The 18539-nt window shown below is 46.1% G+C and overlaps 1 protein-coding gene and 1 long non-coding RNA gene across 8 annotated transcripts; one reads left to right on the forward strand and one right to left on the reverse strand.

Annotated features, from left to right (window-relative positions):
- Window positions 1-12: 12 nt before the first annotated feature.
- LOC118381580 (zinc finger protein 513-like) lies at window positions 13-13437 on the reverse strand. 2 transcript variants are annotated; one of them, XM_035768502.2, is made up of 4 exons: window positions 13289-13437; window positions 6570-6680; window positions 5818-6462; window positions 13-1496 (listed from the first exon to the last, which is right to left on the reverse strand). In XM_035768502.2, the coding sequence occupies exons 1-4, from the start codon at window positions 13326-13328 to the stop codon at window positions 595-597; spliced, it is 1698 nt and encodes a 565-aa protein (XP_035624395.2). In that variant the 5' UTR covers window positions 13329-13437; the 3' UTR covers window positions 13-594. The 2 variants fall into 2 exon arrangements, with proteins under 2 accessions (XP_035624395.2, XP_035624393.2); XM_035768500.2 differs by having other exon boundaries at window positions 6570-6683.
- LOC127915812 (uncharacterized) lies at window positions 7969-16187 on the forward strand. 6 transcript variants are annotated; one of them, XR_008092342.1, is made up of 4 exons: window positions 7979-8104; window positions 8219-8903; window positions 9501-10874; window positions 11132-13295. It is a non-coding gene; the product is annotated as an uncharacterized LOC127915812 (long non-coding RNA). The 6 variants fall into 6 exon arrangements; XR_008092343.1 differs by lacking the exon at window positions 7979-8104 and having other exon boundaries at window positions 8173-8277; window positions 8338-8903; XR_008092344.1 differs by lacking the exon at window positions 7979-8104 and having other exon boundaries at window positions 8369-8451; window positions 8786-8903.
- Window positions 16188-18539: the final 2352 nt, after the last annotated feature.

Raw genomic sequence — 18539 nt, forward strand, 5'->3', positions numbered from 1 at the left:
ACTCTCAAAGGGTTCACAGTTGACTGTCTTTATTTCAGGATTGAAGAGATGTATAAGGCAACGTGTGCAGACAGAACTTTACAGTGGCCCTGTCCATTCTCTGAGTAGCCTTGCACTCAGCTGTGAAATATTGTTGAAATAATGATTAAGAAAATAACTCAAATATAAATCTTTAAATTTGTACACTTTTACAATTCGGGGTTCATTGCAGTTAATAATAAAAAAATATTAGTCACACAAAACCTGATTGTGAAATGGGCTACAATCAAATCAAAACATCATTTTAAACATTGAATCCACTGAATTAAAACTGAATGTTACCATTCAAAAACAAGATCAATCTTTAATGGCACGCCCACATGCCCTTTAATGGCACGCCCACATGCCCTTTAATGGCACGCCCACATGCCCTTTAATGGCACGCCCACATGCCCTTTAATGCCCAAGGTAAAGGTCAGTGCAGCATTCACATGCAGTACGGTGGCTCATGTAGCTCCGCCTCTAGAGGCACCTGAGATAAGCCCCACCCCTCTGAGGCCTGAGCACAGAGGAAGGGTGTCACTAGTGTAATAAACACACACCCCCTCCCCCCAACTACACCTCTCCCTGGCTATGGTTCCCTGTCTCTTGAACCCAGTGTTGGTCTGTGGTATGTGGTGGTGTGTGTTTCTCCGTTTTCTCCTGTGTGGTCCAGCCCTTGCTGTCTGCTGCTGTAGTGTCCTGGTGTGTGTGTTTGTCCCAGCTGTCTGCTGTAGTGTCCTGGTGTGTGTGTTTGTCCCAGCTCTCGGTGTTGTGTCCGTGTTTCCTCTGATGGCGTTTGTAGTTGTCCCAGTGTCCCGTAGTGTAGTCACACTCAGCACAGCCATACGGCTTCTCCCCCGTGTGTCTCAGCATGTGTCTCTTCAGGTTCATACTCTGGTTACAGCTGTAGCCACACACAGAGCAGTGGAACGGCTTGGCTCCAGAGTGAATCCTCTCATGGCGCCTCAGGTTGGCCAGGTTCCCGCAGGCGTAGGCGCACTGGGGACAGCGGTAGGGCTTCTCCCCCGTGTGGACCCGGAGGTGGCGTTTCAGGTTGTCCAGGTGGGCCGAGGCGTAAGGGCACTGGGTGCAGCGGTGGGGCTTCTCCCCGCTGTGGGTGTGGGCGTGTCGGGCCAGGTGGTTGGGGTAGAGGGAGAGGAAGGGGCAGAGAGGGCAGTGGTACAGCTTGCTGGCCCCTGAGTGGAGTGTGTCAGTGGGGCTGGGGGACCCTGGTTTCTTGGAGATGAGAGACTCTGAACATTTATTACACACCTGCCCTCCGCCCTCCTCCTCAGTCTCTCCTCCTTCTCCCTCCAGGGTGAGGCCACAGGAGCGACAGCAGAGGGGGAAGAGGAGGTCAGGGAGGGGAGCGGAGGTGGGGAGACGGGGGGAGGAGGGAGAGGCTACCCCCTCTCGGTTCTGGAGGAAATCAGAGTCCTCCCTCATACACACTGTCAGGTCTGACACCATGGCATCTGAAGGAGAGAACAGTACACACACATTAACACACACACACACACATTAACACACACACAGCTGGGGGTGTGACAGACCGTTCAGTAGGGGGACCTTTGTCACCTACTAAGGAAATGGCCTCTATGACAGCATTTTAGGCAGTTAAATGTAACAAAAAAACATTTATAAAAATAAATATATTAATATGGCTTTTGAACACTACAATTTGTTTACAAGCATGATGGCCATCAGCCAATCTGTGTTTCTCAACGAGTTAAAAATCACATGATTGCATCCAACCGGTATTTATAACCTCACACCCGGTAAATTCCCACCTTCCACATGGTTACAAACACAGCATCAGGGTGTGAACTTGAGGCACGACATAACAATCCTGTCACAACAGACAACGCCAAGAACATTTTTGGAATGGCGTTTCAAAACCGAACCGTAACCCCAAAACTGCAACACATACGGACCGTGGGTTTGGTGAACCGGAGAGACACCCGTCAACAGCGGGGGGAAATGTACGTGCGTAGAGAAGCCTATGCCAACGTCGTCATGACAATCCATAATAAACAGTTGTATTGGTTTGATATGTAGTCCCTGGGAGTCGTTGTTCCCTTTGACTCACCTTAAAATGTACCTGTGCTAAACTGTTGTTGCTTTGTTAGCCCTCTTCATCGACAAAAGAGTAACGTTATTCTCTCTTGACATCGGACTCGTCTACTCTTCCAGCAGTAGCCTGCCCAGACTATATGCCTATGATGAAAGTTAAACACAGCTAAACTGCAATTTTTTTCAAATATCTAGCCTATTTGATTGATAAACGTTAGCTTTACAGGTCACCTACATTTAGTCTACTTGGTATAGTGAAGATCATAAAAATGTATTTTCTAAATCGAACCACACAAGTTATCCGCTTATTTTTTAAAGCAGGAGTCAAACTCATTTCCCACGGAGGGCCGGGTGTCTGTGGGGTTTCGCTCCTCCCTCGACCTTGATTGATTGATTACATGGAGGTCACTAAATTAGTGAGTCTTCGCCTGATTGTCTTGGTCTTAATTGAAAGGGAGAACAACAACAACAAAAACCATCTGTAAACACTCGGCCCTCCGTGGAATGAGTTTGATACCCGATTTAAAAGCAGTGCTCCGCGCAGACGTGTAAAATATAGACTTGCTTATGACTCCATAGACGCTTAAGGCCCGTCTGTTCTCTCATTTGCATTCTATTTCCAGCGTGAGCGTGTTCGTTCAAGTGCTTAAACAATTATTATTATTATTCTTTAAATTTGAATTAGGCGTTGCAGCCCGACACACAACCCAGAGATCTTAAGTTCAGTAACCAGCCAACCAAACAGAGCTTATTCCTCTTTTATAACAGTTTCAGGAAGTTAGCCAACACTTCTCCTTTCACTCTGAGCTGTAAAACTATCCTCTAACATATAACTCCCAGTTTGAGTGAGGATCATTGGTGCTGGTTGGGTACATATGTTATAATAATATATAGTACAAATTAAAATGTTGGACACCTACTCATTCAAGGGTTTTTCTTTATTTTCTATGTTGTAGAATAATAGTGAAGACATCAAAACTATGAAATAACACATATGGAATCATGTAGTAACCAAAAAAAGTGTTAAACAAATCAAATCTATATTATTTGAGATTCTTCAACGAGCCACCCTTTGCCTTGAAGACTGCTTTGCACACTCTTGGAATTATCTTAACCAGCTTCATTAGGTAGTCACCTGGAATACATTTCAATTAACAAGTGTGCCTTGTTAAAAGTTAATTGGTGGAATTTCTTTTCTTCTTAATGTGTTTGAGCCAATCAGTTGTATTGTGACAAGGTAGGGGTGGTATACAGAAGACGGCTCTATTTGGTAAAAGACCAAGACCATATTATGTCAAGAACAGCTCAAATAAGCAAAGAGAAACAACAGTCCATCATTACGTTAAGACATGAAGGTCAGTCAATCCGGAAAATGTCAAGAACTTTTAGAGCTTCTTCAAGTGCAGTCGCAAAAACCCTCAAGCGCTGTGATGAAACTGGCTCTCATGAGGACCTCCAGAGGAAACGAAGCCCCAGAGTTACCTCTGCTGCAGATGATAAGTTCATTAGAGTTACCAGCCTCAGAAATTTCAGCCCAAATAAATGATTCACAGAGTAACAGACACATCTCAACATCAACTGTTCAGAGAAGACTGCGTGAATCAGACCTTCATGGTGTAATTTCTGCAAAGAAACCACTACTTAAGGACACCGATAAGAAGGAGAGACTTGCTTGGGCCAAGAAACACGAGCAATGGACATTAGACAGGTGAAAATCTGTTCTCTGGTCTGAATTTGAGATTTTTGGTTCCAAACGCCGTGTCTTTGTGAGACGCAGAGTAGGTGAACGGATGATCTCCGCATGTGTAGTTCCCACCGTGAAGCATGGAGGAGGAGGTGTGGGTGAACGGATGATCTCCACATGTGTAGTTCCCACCGTGAAGCATGGAGGAGGAGGTGTGATGGTGCTTTGCTGGTGACACTGTTGGTAATTTATTTAGAATTTAACGCACACTTTAACCAGGATGGCTACCACAGCATTCTGCAGTGATATGTCATCCCATCTGGTTTGCATCTGATAGTGGGACTATCATTTATTTTTCCACAGGACAATGACCCAACACATCTCCAGGCTGTGTAAGGGCTATTTGACCAAGAAGGAGAGTGATGGAGAGCTGCATCAGATGACCTGACCTCCACAATCACCCAACTTCAACCCGATTGAGATGGTTTGGGATGAGTTGGACCTCAGAGTGAAGGGAAAGCAGGCAACAAGTGCTCAATATCTGTGGGAACTCCTACAAGACTGTTGGAAAAGCATTCCAGGTGAAGCTGGTTGAGAGAATGCCAAGAGTGTGCAAAGCTGTCATCAAGGCAAAGGGTGGCTACTTTGAATAATCTAAAATATATTAGAATGTGTTTAACACTTCTTTGGTTACTACATGATTCTATATGTGTTATTTCATACTTTTGATGTCTTCACTATTATTCTACAATGTAGAAAATAGTGAAAATAAAGAAAAACCCTTGAATGAGTAGTTGTGTCAAAATGTTTGACTTGTTGTAAAGGTGACATGTACATATATAGATAGTGCTAGAGATATATATTATATCACGTATATACACACACACACACACACACACACACACACACAACAAACTGAACAAAAATATAAACACAACATGTAAAGTGTTGGTCCCATGATCTGAAATAAAAGATCGCAGACATTTTCCATTCGCACAAAAAGGCTTATTTCTCAAAAACGCAGTACAACATATGTGTTTATACCTGCGGGATCGTCTGAGACCAGCCACCCGGACAGCTGATGAAACTGAGGAGTATTTCTGTCTGTAATTAAGCCACTTTGTTGGGAGAAAATAATTGTGATTGGCTGAGCCTGGCTCCCCTGTGGCCTCCCAGGCCAACCCAAGGCTGCTCCCCTGCCCAATCAGGTGAAATACATAGACTAGGACACCTCTTCAAATGAGTCTATTCAGCTATTTCAGCCACACTCCATACTGACAGGTGTATAAACTCAAACACACAGCCATGCAATCTCCATTGTCAGTAGAATGGCCTTACTGAAGAGCTCAGTAACTTGAAAATGTGGCACCGTCATAGGATGCCACCTTTCCTACAAGTCAGTTCCTCAAATTTCTGCCCTGCTAGTGCTGCCCCAGTCAACTGTAAGTGCTGTTACATATTAACGATACAGCATACAATGACATTCTAGACTATTCTGTGCTTCCAACTTTGTGGCAAAAGCTTGGGGAAAGCCTCCTGTTTCAGCATGACAATGCACCTGTGCACAAAGCAAGTTCCATACAGAAATGGTTTGTCGATATCAGTGTGGAATAACTTGACTGGCCTGCACAGAGCCCTGACCTGAACCGCATCCAACACCTTTGGGATGAATTGGAACACCGACTGCGAGCCAGGCCTAATCGCCCAACATCAGTGCCCAACCTCACTAATGCTCTTGTGGCTGAATGGAAGCAAGTCCCTGCAGCAACGTTCCAACATCTAGTGGAAAGCCTTCCCAGAAGAGTGGAGGCTGTTATTACAGCAAAGCGGGGGACCAACTCCATATTAACGCCTAGGATTTTGGAATGAGATGTTCGATGAGTAAGTGTCCACATACTTTTGGTCAAAGCAACTTACAGTCGTGCATGTACACATTTCACATATGGGTGGACCTGGGAATCGAAACCCACAACCCTGGTGCTGCAAGTGCCTTGCTCTACCAACTGAGTCCTACGGGACCCGTGTGTGTTTGTACATGCCTGATTGAGTGCTCTTAACTTCAGCGTTTCCTCGGTGTGTGCGTTTTCGTCTGCTGCGTCTCTTCAGTGTGTGTTGCGCCCGGGGTTCCTGGCTGTGCGAGCGCTGGTGCCTCCGCAGGTTCCCCAGGGAACTACAGGCATAGTTGCAGGCGTTGCAGAGGTAGGGCTTCTCCCCGGTGTGTGTGCGCGTGTGTCTCTGCAGGTTGACCCTCTGTGTAGAGGCGTAGGGGCAGTGGGGACAGCGGTAGGGCTTCTCTCCGTCATGGGTTCTCATGTGGCGTTTTAGATGGTTGGAGTAGCGAGAGGAGAAACTACACAGAGAGCACGTGTACACCTTCATACAGGCTTCTTCATCACCCGCCTTACTTCTCTTCCTCTTCCTGTCTTGCACCGCATGGGATTGGACGGCTGGGGTTGACTCCTCCCCTTGTGAGGTGTCCTCCAAGGCTGTGTGAGATTCTGATTGGACGTCCTCCTCACAGGTCGTGCAGTAGAGTCCCACCCCCAAGTGTAGTCCCGCTCCTAGGTCAAGGTTGGCCCCAATCAGTTGACCACACCCCTTACAGGAGAGGAATGCTGGGAAGGCGGAGTCATCCGGAGCTGGAAGGCTGGAGCTTTCATCACTCAGAGAGAACACCGTCATGGCTGGGAGAGGAGATACAACAGCATTTAGTCAAGGACTCGGAAATCCGTGTGTGTGTGTGTGTGTGTGTGTGTGTGTGTGTGTGTGTGTGTGTGTGTGTGTCTCTAACCTGTGTCTCTGTCCAGCCCCATGATCTCCGTGTCTCCAAACTCACAGAGCTCTCCACTAAGCAGGAAGTCACTGTCCAGAACCAGGCATCCTGGATTACAATCCACACCGTCTACTATATCACACACACACACACACAAACACAGTATCATTACACTACACATCATCATCGTCACACTACACTGTCTACTATAACACATCATCATCGTTATACTTAGTGGTGCAACGGATCACAAAACTCACGGATCGGATCACAGTTTTGAGTCACGGATCGGATCACAGTTTTGAGTCACGGATCGGATCACAGTTTTGAGTCACGGATCGGATCATTTTCGGATCAGCAAAATAATAAAAAGGGAGACAAATAACTTTGCTTTCCATTTATTACTTAAAGACTTGAACCTTGGATCCAGTGCAGTAGATCTATGAAGGTAGTCCTGTACATTAGGGGGGTATCTGGGGTTCAGGTCCTCTCTAATGGCAGACGTGACATCTCTAGTGATTGGGCTGTCTTCCTCACTTGGGTCCATGGATTGTAGAACCCTTGTTTTCAGAGGTAGGATCATGGACACAGACGGTGCAGTTTCAGTGCTCAGTAGGTTTGTAACCGTTTCGAGGGGTTTGAGCACCTGGAGGACCTCCTCTGCCACTTCCACGTCATCATCAGACAAGGTGACGATGTCTTTATGTTTTTCCAGGGTCTTGTCTGTCAGTGCAGAGTATACAGCTGCCTGCTGCTCATGATGGCTCTCCATCATGTCATAAGTGGAGTTCCATGTTGTTGTGACGTGGTGTATGAGCTTGTGGGTCGGTAGCTGTAACATTTCCTGCTTGGTCTCAAGCAACATGAGTTGGGCTGTTGTTCTTCGGTGGAAAAAGGAAACCACCTTCCTGATCCTCACAAGGAGGCGGTCCATCTGGTTACCTGAGATTCCCCTTTATGATCCTAAATTGATCACACGTGCAAAGCAAGCTATCTGTGGCCCCAGTCCAGCCTCTTTCACTGCATATACTTGGTTCTTGGTATTATCTGTGGTGATTGGGATATTTCTATTGGGTTTCTCTAGCTTCCACTCTGCTACTGCTCCCAGCAGTACCTGCGCCAGAGTTGTGTGACTCTCATAGAGGGGGCGTGTCTGTTGCACCGGACTTCACATCTCCCACTCCTCTGTGGTGTAGTGAGTAGTCACATTGCTTTCTGTTACCCTGGAGGTCCTCTCCTCTGTGGTGTAGTGAACAGTCACATAGCTTTCTGTTATCCTGGAGGGCCACTCCTCTGTGGTGTAGTGAACAGTCACATTGCTTTCTGTTACCCTGGAGGTCCTCTCCTCTGTGGTGTAGTGAACAGTCACGTAGCTTTCTGTTATCCTGGAGGTCCTCTCCTCTGTGGTGTAGTGAGTAGTCACGTAGCTTTCTGTTACCCTGGAGGTCCTCTCCTCTGTGGTGTAGTGATCAGTCACGTAGCTTTCCGTTACCCTGGAGGCCCACTCCTCTGTGGTGTAGTGAGTAGTCACATAGATTTCTGTTATTCTGGAGGTCCTCTCCTCTGTGGTGTAGTGATTAGTCACATAGCTTTCCGTTACCCTGGAGGGGCACTCCTCTGTGGTGTAGTGAGTAGTCACAGTCACATAGCTTTCTGTTACCCTGGAGGTCCTCTCCTCTGTGGTGTAGTGAGTAGTCACAGTCACATAGCTTTCTGTTACCTGGAGGTCCACTCCTCTGTGGTGTAGTGAGCAGTCACAGTCACATAGCTTTCTGTTACCCTGGAGGTCCTCTCCTCTGTGGTGTAGTGAACAGTCACAGTCATGTAGCTTTCTGTTACCCTGGAGGTCCACTCCTCTGTGGTGTAGTGAGTAGTCACATAGCTTTCTGTTACCCTGGAGGTCCACTCCTCTGTGGTGTAGTGAGTAGTCACGTAGCTTTCTGTTACCCTGGAGGTCCTCTCCTCTGTGGTGTAGTGAGTAGTCACGTAGCTTTCCGTTACCCTGGAGGTCCACTCCTCTGTGGTGTAGTGAGTAGTCACATAGCTTTCTGTTACCCTGGAGGTCCACTCCTCTGGGGTGTAGTGAACAGTCACAGTCACGTAGCTTTCTGTTACCTGGAGGTCCTCTCCTCTGTGGTGTAGTGATCAGTCACAGTCACGTAGCTTTCTGTTACCTGGAGGTCCTCTCCTCTGTGGTGTAGTGAGTAGTCACATAGCTTTCTGTTACCCTGGAGGTCCACTCCTCTGGGGTGTAGTGAACAGTCACAGTCACGTAGCTTTCTGTTACCTGGAGGTCCTCTCCTCTGTGGTGTAGTGATCAGTCACAGTCACGTAGCTTTCTGTTACCTGGAGGTCCTCTCCTCTGTGGTGTAGTGAGTAGTCACATAGCTTTCTGTTACCCTGGAGGTCCTCTCCTCTGTGGTGTAGTGACCAGTCACAGTCACGTAGCTTTCTGTTACCCTGGAGGGCCACTCCTCTGTGGTGTAGTGAGTAGTCAGTCACGTAGCTTTCTGTTACCCTGGAGGTCCTCTCCTCTGTGGTGTAGTGAGCAGTCACATAGCTTTCTGTTACCCTGGCGGTCCTCTCCTCTGTGGTGTAGTGAACAGTCACAGTCACGTAGCTTTCTGTTATCCTGGAGGTCCTCTCCTCTGTGGTGTAGTGAGTAGTCAGTCACGTAGCTTTCTGTTACCCTGGAGGTCCTCTCCTCTGTGGTGTAGTGATCAGTCACAGTTACTCCTGGAGGCCCACATAGCATAGATTTCTGTTATCCTGAGGGCCACTCCTCTGTGGTGTAGTGAGTAGTCACAGTCACATAGCTTTCCGTTACCCTGGAGGGCCACTCCTCTGTGGTGTAGTGAACAGTCAGTCACATAGCTTTCTGTTACCTGGAGGTCCACTCCTCTGTGGTGTAGTGAGCAGTCAGTCACATAGCTTTCTGTTATCCTGGAGGTCCTCTCCTCTGTGGTGTAGTGATCAGTCACAGTCACGTAGCTTTCTGTTACCTGGAGGTCCTCTCCTCTGTGGTGTAGTGAGTAGTCACATAGCTTTCTGTTACCTGGAGGTCCTCTCCTCTGTGGTGTAGTGAGTAGTCACGTAGCTTTCTGTTATCCTGGAGGTCCTCTCCTCTGTGGTGTAGTGAGTAGTCAGTCACATAGCTTTCTGTTACCCTGGAGGTCCTCTCCTCTGTGGTGTAGTGAGCAGTCACAGTCACATAGCTTTCTGTTACCCTGGAGGTCCACTCCTCTGTGGTGTAGTGAGCAGTCACAGTCACGTAGCTTTCTGTTATCCTGGAGGTCCTCTCCTCTGTGGTGTAGTGAGTAGTCACATAGCTTTCTGTTATCCTGGAGGTCCACTCCTCTGTGGTGTAGTGAACAGTCACAGTCACGTAGCTTTCTGTTACCCTGGAGGTCCACTCCTCTGTGGTGTAGTGAGCAGTCACAGTCACGTAGCTTTCTGTTACCCTGGAGGTCCTCTCCTCTGTGGTGTAGTGATCAGTCACAGTCACGTAGCTTTCTGTTACCTGGAGGCCCTCTCCTCTGTGGTGTAGTGAGTAGTCACATAGCTTTCTGTTACCCTGGAGGTCCACTCCTCTGTGGTGTAGTGAGCAGTCACAGTCACGTAGCTTTCTGTTACCCTGGAGGGCCACTCCTCTGTGGTGTAGTGAGTAGTCAGTCACGTAGCTTTCTGTTACCCTGGAGGTCCACTCCTCTGTGGTGTAGTGAGTAGTCAGTCACATAGCTTTCTGTTACCCTGGAGGGCCACTCCTCTGTGGTGTAGTGAGTAGTCAGTCACATAGCTTTCTGTTACCCTGGAGGTCCTCTCCTCTGTGGTGTAGTGAGCAGTCACAGTCACATAGCTTTCTGTTACCCTGGAGGTCCTCTCCTCTGTGGTGTAGTGAGCAGTCACAGTCACATAGCTTTCTGTTACCCTGGAGGTCCACTCCTCTGTGGTGTAGTGAGCAGTCACAGTCACGTAGCTTTCTGTTATCCTGGAGGTCCTCTCCTCTGTGGTGTAGTGAGTAGTCACATAGCTTTCTGTTACCTGGAGGTCCACTCCTCTGTGGTGTAGTGAGCAGTCACAGTCACGTAGCTTTCTGTTATCCTGGAGGTCCTCTCCTCTGTGGTGTAGTGAGTAGTCACATTGCTTTCTGTTACCCTGGAGGCCCACTCCTCTGTGGTGTAGTGAACAGTCACATTGCTTTCTGTTACCCTGGAGGTCCTCTCCTCTGTGGTGTAGTGAGTAGTCACGTAGCTTTCTGTTACCCTGGAGGTCCTCTCCTCTGTGGTGTAGTGATCAGTCACGTAGCTTTCCGTTACCCTGGAGGTCCTCTCCTCTGTGGTGTAGTGAACAGTCACAGTCACATAGCTTTCTGTTATCCTTGAGGTCCACTCCTCTGTGGTGTAGTGAGTAGTCAGTCACGTAGCTTTCTGTTATCCTGGAGGTCCTCTCCTCTGTGGTGTAGTGAGTAGTCACAGTCACGTAGCTTTCTGTTATCCTGGAGGTCCTCTCCTCTGTGGTGTAGTGAGTAGTCACAGTCAGGTCCTCTCCTCAGTGATCAGTCTTTAGCTGTTACCCTGGAGGCCCACTCCGCTGTGGTGTAGTGAGTAGTCACATAGATTTCTGTTATCCTGGAGGGCCACTCCTCTGTGGTGTAGTGAGTAGTCACAGTCACATAGCTTTCCGTTACCCTGGAGGGCCACTCCTCTGTGGTGTAGTGAACAGTCAGTCACATAGCTTTCTGTTACCTGGAGGTCCACTCCTCTGTGGTGTAGTGAGCAGTCACAGTCACATAGCTTTCTGTTATCCTGGAGGTCTTCTCCTCTGTGGTGTAGTGAGCAGTCAGTCATGTAGCTTTCTGTTACCCTGGAGGTCCACTCCTCTGTGGTGTAGTGAGTAGTCACATAGCTTTCTGTTACCTGGAGGTCCTCTCCTCTGTGGTGTAGTGAGCAGTCACAGTCACGTAGCTTTCTGTTACCCTGGAGGTCCTCTCCTCTGTGGTGTAGTGAGTAGTCAGTCACATAGCTTTCTGTTACCCTGGAGGTCCACTCCTCTGTGGTGTAGTGAACAGTCACAGTCACGTAGCTTTCTGTTACCCTGGAGGTCCAGTCCTCTGTGGTGTAGTGAACAGTCACAGTCACGTAGCTTTCCGTTACCCTGGAGGTCCACCCGTCTGAGGTGAGGGCAACAGAGGTTGCCTTGGATAATTCTTAGACAATTTTGCTGTTCATAAAGACCTGGCACGATCTTCATAGTGAAGTGGATGCTCCAGGGGATTTCGTAGCACGACTCAAGCACTTTCACCATATTTTTAAACCCTTTGTTTTCCACAACAGAGTTGACCTCATGTCTGCAGCGTTAAAACATCCCAATAGATTTGGTGATGACTTCAGCCCGGTCTGATTCGGCAGCAAAGGGCTGCTTAAATGCCGCGGTGAGAAGTTGTTGTCTCTTGGCTGAGTTGGCTCCCGTCACTGACACACCGGGGTGATGACGCTTTAAATGTGTGGCCATGTTCCATGTATTTCCATGATCGTACGGCTCCACCCTTCTTCCGGCATCATATTTGACCGGGAAGCCAAAATGCTCCCATACATGAGACTTAAATGAAGCGGGAGGCTTTTCCAGTTCTTCAGCTCCTCCCACTAGCCATGTCTGTCACTGCTCTTTTTCTTCTTTGCTTTTTGCAATGTGAGCCTCCAGGATTGATTAGTTGGGATTCAACCCCGTTCACATGAACAGTACAAACAACTGCTTTAAAAAAATAAATCAAATCAACCTTCAGGCTTCAGAGTAAAACACGGCACACATTTGTCTTGTCTTTATCATATCACTGCAACTCTGCAATTATTACTTTCAAAAGTAACAGCGTCAGTGAAACTGTATTTTACACTATGATGGTTAAACTTTGCAATTGATCAGCGGTTCACATGCGTGGGGGGTGATCCATATGGATCAACTACGGTCCATAACACCACTAGTTACACTACACCGTCCACTGCAATACACACACACACACAGGAGAGGGCAGAGGGGGAGGATAAAGAGATGGAGAGAGAGAGGTAGGGAAGGACAGCAGGAGAGTGTAGAGGGAGATAGAGTAGGGAGGAAAGGAGGCGGGGGAGGGAGGAAATGGGGAGGGATTGGGAGTGGAGTGTGGAGCGAGAGAGAGTGAAAGAGAGAGGGAGAGGAGGTCAGGTAGGGGTGAGCCTGTAGAGGAAGTGGAGACAAGAAATATTTGAGAAGGAAGAGAGGAGTCCAGGATGAGATGAAACACAGAAAAACAGGATGAGAAACACACATCCGTGAGAGGAAAAAGGATGACGACACCGGGTGACCCAACATATAAATCATGACACACACAGGAGAGCAACAACCAAAAATAAGTCTGTTCAGTTGTGTAAACTAGTGGAGGTTTAGCAACTGTGTACACCTCAACTCGCTCACTAAATGACCTAATCCTGTATCAAAGTTAAATAGAAATATAATGTTACTATCCAAACCCAATACTTCAAATAGTACAAAAGACAGATTTGATTTATTAAGGTTACAGTTGATCTAGTTACCATCCATGAGCCGGGGATCCGTCCTGTAGTATGTACACATAGCAACATATCTCTGACATTGAAAGATGTAACCAAGACTCAAAGGACATCCAGCTAGTTAGCTTTGGGATAACTCCTTCACTACCCAGTCGATAGTATGACTAGTAGCTAGCTAGGCTACTACACTTGACTTACATTTCACGGGCTGTGGGTTCGACTGTTTTCTCCTCGGCATTCTTCCTCTTCTTTGTCTGCCTCGCTGTCCTGTCCGTCAGTCAGTCGCTGTTCCCGCTGTGGTCTGGTGTCTCAGTCAGCACGTCAATCCCTTTACTCTGTCATCTTCCTCTTCCTCCAACGGACAAAAGCAGAAGTATCAGTGCCATCGATCAAACACACGAGTTAGCTAGCTAAATATGTGCGGGGAACTGGCTGGCTTAGTTTGCCATTCTAAATCGTTAGTCAAACCGAGAACATCATTAGCTAAGTAACTCTATTAAAACACATTGAGCTATAGGAGAGAAATTGGGCAGATGAAAGCTAATCCTCTAACGTTACCTAGCTAGCTAACGTTACATATAGCTCAACTATCTAGCGTTCATTATTTAGGAGAAAACAAATAGTAAATTACGTCTATACGTTTGATGAAATGCAAAGGCTACATAGATATCAACTTAAGTTGTCGTTTAGAAAAACAACTACAACCTCTTACTCACTTCCTCGAAGGTCCATTGTGTACATACAGCAATTTCCTGGAGCGTGTCGTCAGAGTCATTCCAAACTACTTCCGGATCTTGGGGCTTGTAGTTTTTCAAATGTAGTCAGCGAACTTTGTACTGTTGCAATTATCACAACCACACACTACAGAGCCAACAAACGTTGACTTTTTTTTAAAAGAAAAAATCAAATGTATTTTTTTTTTCATTAGCCTCTCTGTGTAATATTAATGTAAAGTTTAAGCTAATTGTGCGCGCAAATTACAGCACATATCCTATCCTCTGCCGGTCACAGAGATCATTCAGTGGCATCATTTGAAAAAATAAAAAAATCTGTATTTACCTGATACTGTGTTTGACCACAAGGGGGAATCACTGGTCGGGAGTTTTGTTTTGTTTGTTGCTCCTGATAGATGAGCAACTTGGACTGGAAGTTAGGATATTTGTAATGTTATGTTATAGGTTACTGATAGAGGAGCAGCATGGAAACAGCTTTTAAGAATCACAGGAGATTAAGTTGTTTCCCTTTGACTGCCTATGGAACATATGCGCTGCTTCTCCTAATCCAATTATGTGTTTATACAAAGCAAATCAAATTATTTTTATTTATTTATGTATTTTTATTATTATTCTTCTTTTTTTTAAATACACTGGGGAAAATAAGCGACACCTGGAGTGTGTGGAGACAATCACAAGGACAGGTGAAACAGATCAGGGCGAGACACCCAGAGTTACCTCTGCTGCAGACGATAAGTTCATTAGAGTTAACTGCACCTCCTTCAAGGCTGTTGGAAAAGCATTCCAGGTGAAGCTGTTTGAGAGAATGCTCTTTATGTAATACATGTATCACTAGCCACTTTAACTATGCCACTTTGTTTACATACTCATCTCATATGTATATACTGTACTCTATATCATCTACTGCATCCTTATGTAATACATGTATCACTAGCCACTTTAACTATGCCCCTTTGTTTACATACTCATCTCATATGTATATACTGTACTCTATATCATCTACTGCATCCTTATGTAATACATGTATCACTAGCCACTTTAACTATGCCACTTTGTTTACATACTCATCTCATATGTATATACTGTATCTATATCATCTACTGCATCCTTATGTAATACATGTATCACTAGCCACTTTAACTATGCCACTTTGTTTACATACTCATCTCATATGTATATACTGTACTCTATATCATCTACTGCATCCTTATGTAATACATGTATCACTAGCCACTTTAACTATGCCACTTTGTTTACATACTCATCTCATATGTATATACTGTACTCTATATCATCTACTGCATCCTTATGTAATACATGTATCACTAGCCACTTTAACTATGCCACTTTGTTTACATACTCATCTCATATGTATATACTGTACTCTATATCATCTACTGCATCCTTATGTAATACATGTATCACTAGCCACTTTATAACTATGCCACTTTGTTTACATACTCATCTCATGAAGAAATTAGGCTTGTCACCAAAAGCACTCACAGACTTCTACAGATGCACAATCGAGAGCATCCTGTCGGGCTGTATCACCGCCTGGTACGGCAACTGCTCCGCCCTCAACCGTAAGGCTCTCCAGAGGGTAGTGAGGTCTGCACAACGCATCACCGGGGGCAAACTACCTGCCCTCCAGGACACCTACACCACCCGATGTTACAGGAAGGCCATAAAGATCATCAAGGACATCAACCACCCGAGCCACTGCCTGTTCACCCCGCTAACATCCAGAAGGCGAGGTCAGTACAGGTGCATCAAAGCTGGGACCGAGAGACTGAAAAACAGCTTCTATCTCAAGGCCATCAGACTGTTAAACAGCCACCACTAACATTGAGTGGCTGCTGCCAACACACTGTCATTGACTGACCCAACTCCAGCCACTTTAATAATGGGAATTGATGGGAAATTATGTAAATATATCATATAGCCACTTTAAACAATGCTACCTTATATAAAGTTACTTACCCTACATTATTCATCTCATATGCATACGTATATACTGTACTCTATATCATCGACTGCATCCTATGTAATACATGTATCACTAGCCACTTTAACTATGCCACTTTGTTTACTTTGTCTACATACTCATCTCATATGTATATACTGTACTCGATACCATCTACTGTATGCTGCCCTGTACCATCACTCATTCATATATCCTTATGTACATATTCTTTATCCCCTTACACTGTGTATAAGACAGTAGTTTTGGAATTGTTAGTTAGATTACTTGTTGGTTATCACTGCATTGTCGGAACTAGAAGCACAAGCATTTCGCTACACTCGCATTAACATCTGCTAACCATGTGTATGTGACAAATAAAATTTGATTTGATTTGATTTGATTTACAGCTTGGAATCGAACCAGGGTCAATAATACCTGTTTATTTCCAGTAAAGCTATTGCATCACCTGTCTCTCCCTCTGCCCTCCCTGGATAAATATGGTAATGCTGCCAGCAGCCTCTGCCCCTCCCTCTGCCCTCCCTTCCCCTGATAACTATTAACACATAAAAATCACTATAAAGCGCTGCGGTACCGCTTCCCGTGCGGTAGCAGAGAGGACAGTCTATGACTTGGGTGACAGGAGTCTATGACATTTTTGGGGGCATTTCTCTGAAACCGCCTAGTATATGCTGGAGTGTTTACGGACATATTCAATCTCTCCCAATCCCATTCTGATGTCCCCACATGCTTCAAGATGTCCACTATTGTTCATGTAACCCAAAAAACAAAGGTAACTGAACTAAATGACTCTCGCCCCGTAGCACTCACTTCTGTCATCATGAACTAGTCTCTCAACTTTGAGAGACTAGTCAATTTTTTTAATTTATTTCATTTTAACCAGGTAGGCTAGTTGAGAACAAGTTCTCATTTACAACTGCAACCTGGCCAAGATAAAGCATAGTAGTGTGAACAGACAACACAGAGTTACACATGGAGTAAACAATAAACAAGTCAATAACACAGTAGAAAGAAAAAAAACATCTTTATACATTGTGTGCAAAAGGCATGAGGAGGTAGGCGAATAATTACAATTTAGCAGATTAACACTGGAGTGATAAATGATCAGAAGGTCATGTGCAGGTAGAGATACTCGTGTGCAAAAGAGCAGAAAAGTAAATAAATATAAACAGTATGGGGATGAGGTAGGTAAATTGGGTGGGCTATTTACCGATAGACTATGTACAGCTGCAGCGATCGGTTAGCTGCTCAGATAGCAGATGTTTGAAGTCGGTGAGGGAGATAAAAGTCTCCAACTTCAGCGATTTTTGCAATTCGTTCCAGTCACAGGCAGCAGAGAACTGGAAGGAAAGGCGGCCAAATGAGGTGTTGGCTTTGGGGATGATCAGTGAGATACACCTGCCGGAGCGTGTGCTACGGGTGGGTGTTGCCATCGTGACCAGTGAACTGAGATAAGGCGGAGCTTTACCTAGCATGGACTTGTAGATGACCTGGAGCCAGTGGGTCTGGCGACGAATATGTTGCGAGGGCCAGCCAACTTGAGCATACAGGTCGCAGTGGTGGGTGGTATAAGGTGCTTTAGTAACAAAACGGATGGCACTGTGATAAACTGCATCCAGTTTGCTGAGTAGAGTATTGGAAGCTATTTTGTAGATGACATCGCCGAAGTCGAGGATCGATAGGATAGTCAGTTTTATTAGGGTAAGTTTCGCGGCGTGAGTGAAGGAGGCTTTGTTGCGGAATAGAAAGCCGACTCTCGATTTGATTTTAGATTGGAGATGTTTGATATGAGTCTGGAAGGAGAGTTTACAGTCTAGCCAGACACCTAGGTACTTATAGATGTCCACATATTCTAGGTCGGAACCATCCAGGGTGGTGATGCTAGTCGGGCGTGCGGGTGCAGGCAGCGAACGGTTGAAAAGCATGCATCTGGTTTTACTAGCGTTTAAGAGCAGTTGGAGGCTACGGAAGGAGTGTTGTATGGCATTGAAGCTCGTTTGGGGGTTAGATAGCACAGTGTCCAAGGAAGGGCCAGAAGTATACAGAATGGTGTCGTCAATTATCATATCACCTCTACGTCACCGGCCACCCTAGACACACTTCAATTTGCTTACCGCCCCAATAGATCCACAGGCGATGCAAACGGATACTGCCCTATCTCATCTGGACAAGAGGAATACCTATGTAACAATGCTGTTCATTGACTACACCTTTGCATTCAACACCACAGTTCCCTCTAAGCTCATCATTAAGCTCAGGATGCAGGGTCTGAACCAAGCCCTGTGCAACTGGGTCCTGGTCTTCCTGACGGGCTGGGCTGGTCTTCCTGACGGGCCGCCCCCCAGGTGACACCTCAACTATGCTCATCCTCAACACAGGGGCTCCACAAGGGTGAGTGCTCAGTCCCCTCCTGTACTTCCTGTTCACCCATGACTGCGTGGCCACGCATGGCTCCATCTCAGTCATCAAGTTTGCAGACGACACAACAGTAGTAGGCCTGATTAACAACAATGACGAGACAGCCTACAGTGAGGAAGTCAGGGTGAGTGCGATGCTAGTAAATAACCTCTTACTCAACGTCAACAAAACAAAACAGCTGATCGTGGACTTCAGGAAACAGCAGAGATAGTAACAACATATCCGCATCGAAGGGGCAGCAGTGGAGAAGGTGGAAAGCTTCAGCTTCCTTGGCGTGCACATTACTGACAACCTGAAATGGTCCACCCACACAGAC

This window comes from Oncorhynchus keta, chromosome 35, assembly GCF_023373465.1.
Source record: "Oncorhynchus keta strain PuntledgeMale-10-30-2019 chromosome 35, Oket_V2, whole genome shotgun sequence".
Classification (NCBI taxonomy): Eukaryota; Metazoa; Chordata; class Actinopteri; order Salmoniformes; family Salmonidae; genus Oncorhynchus; species Oncorhynchus keta.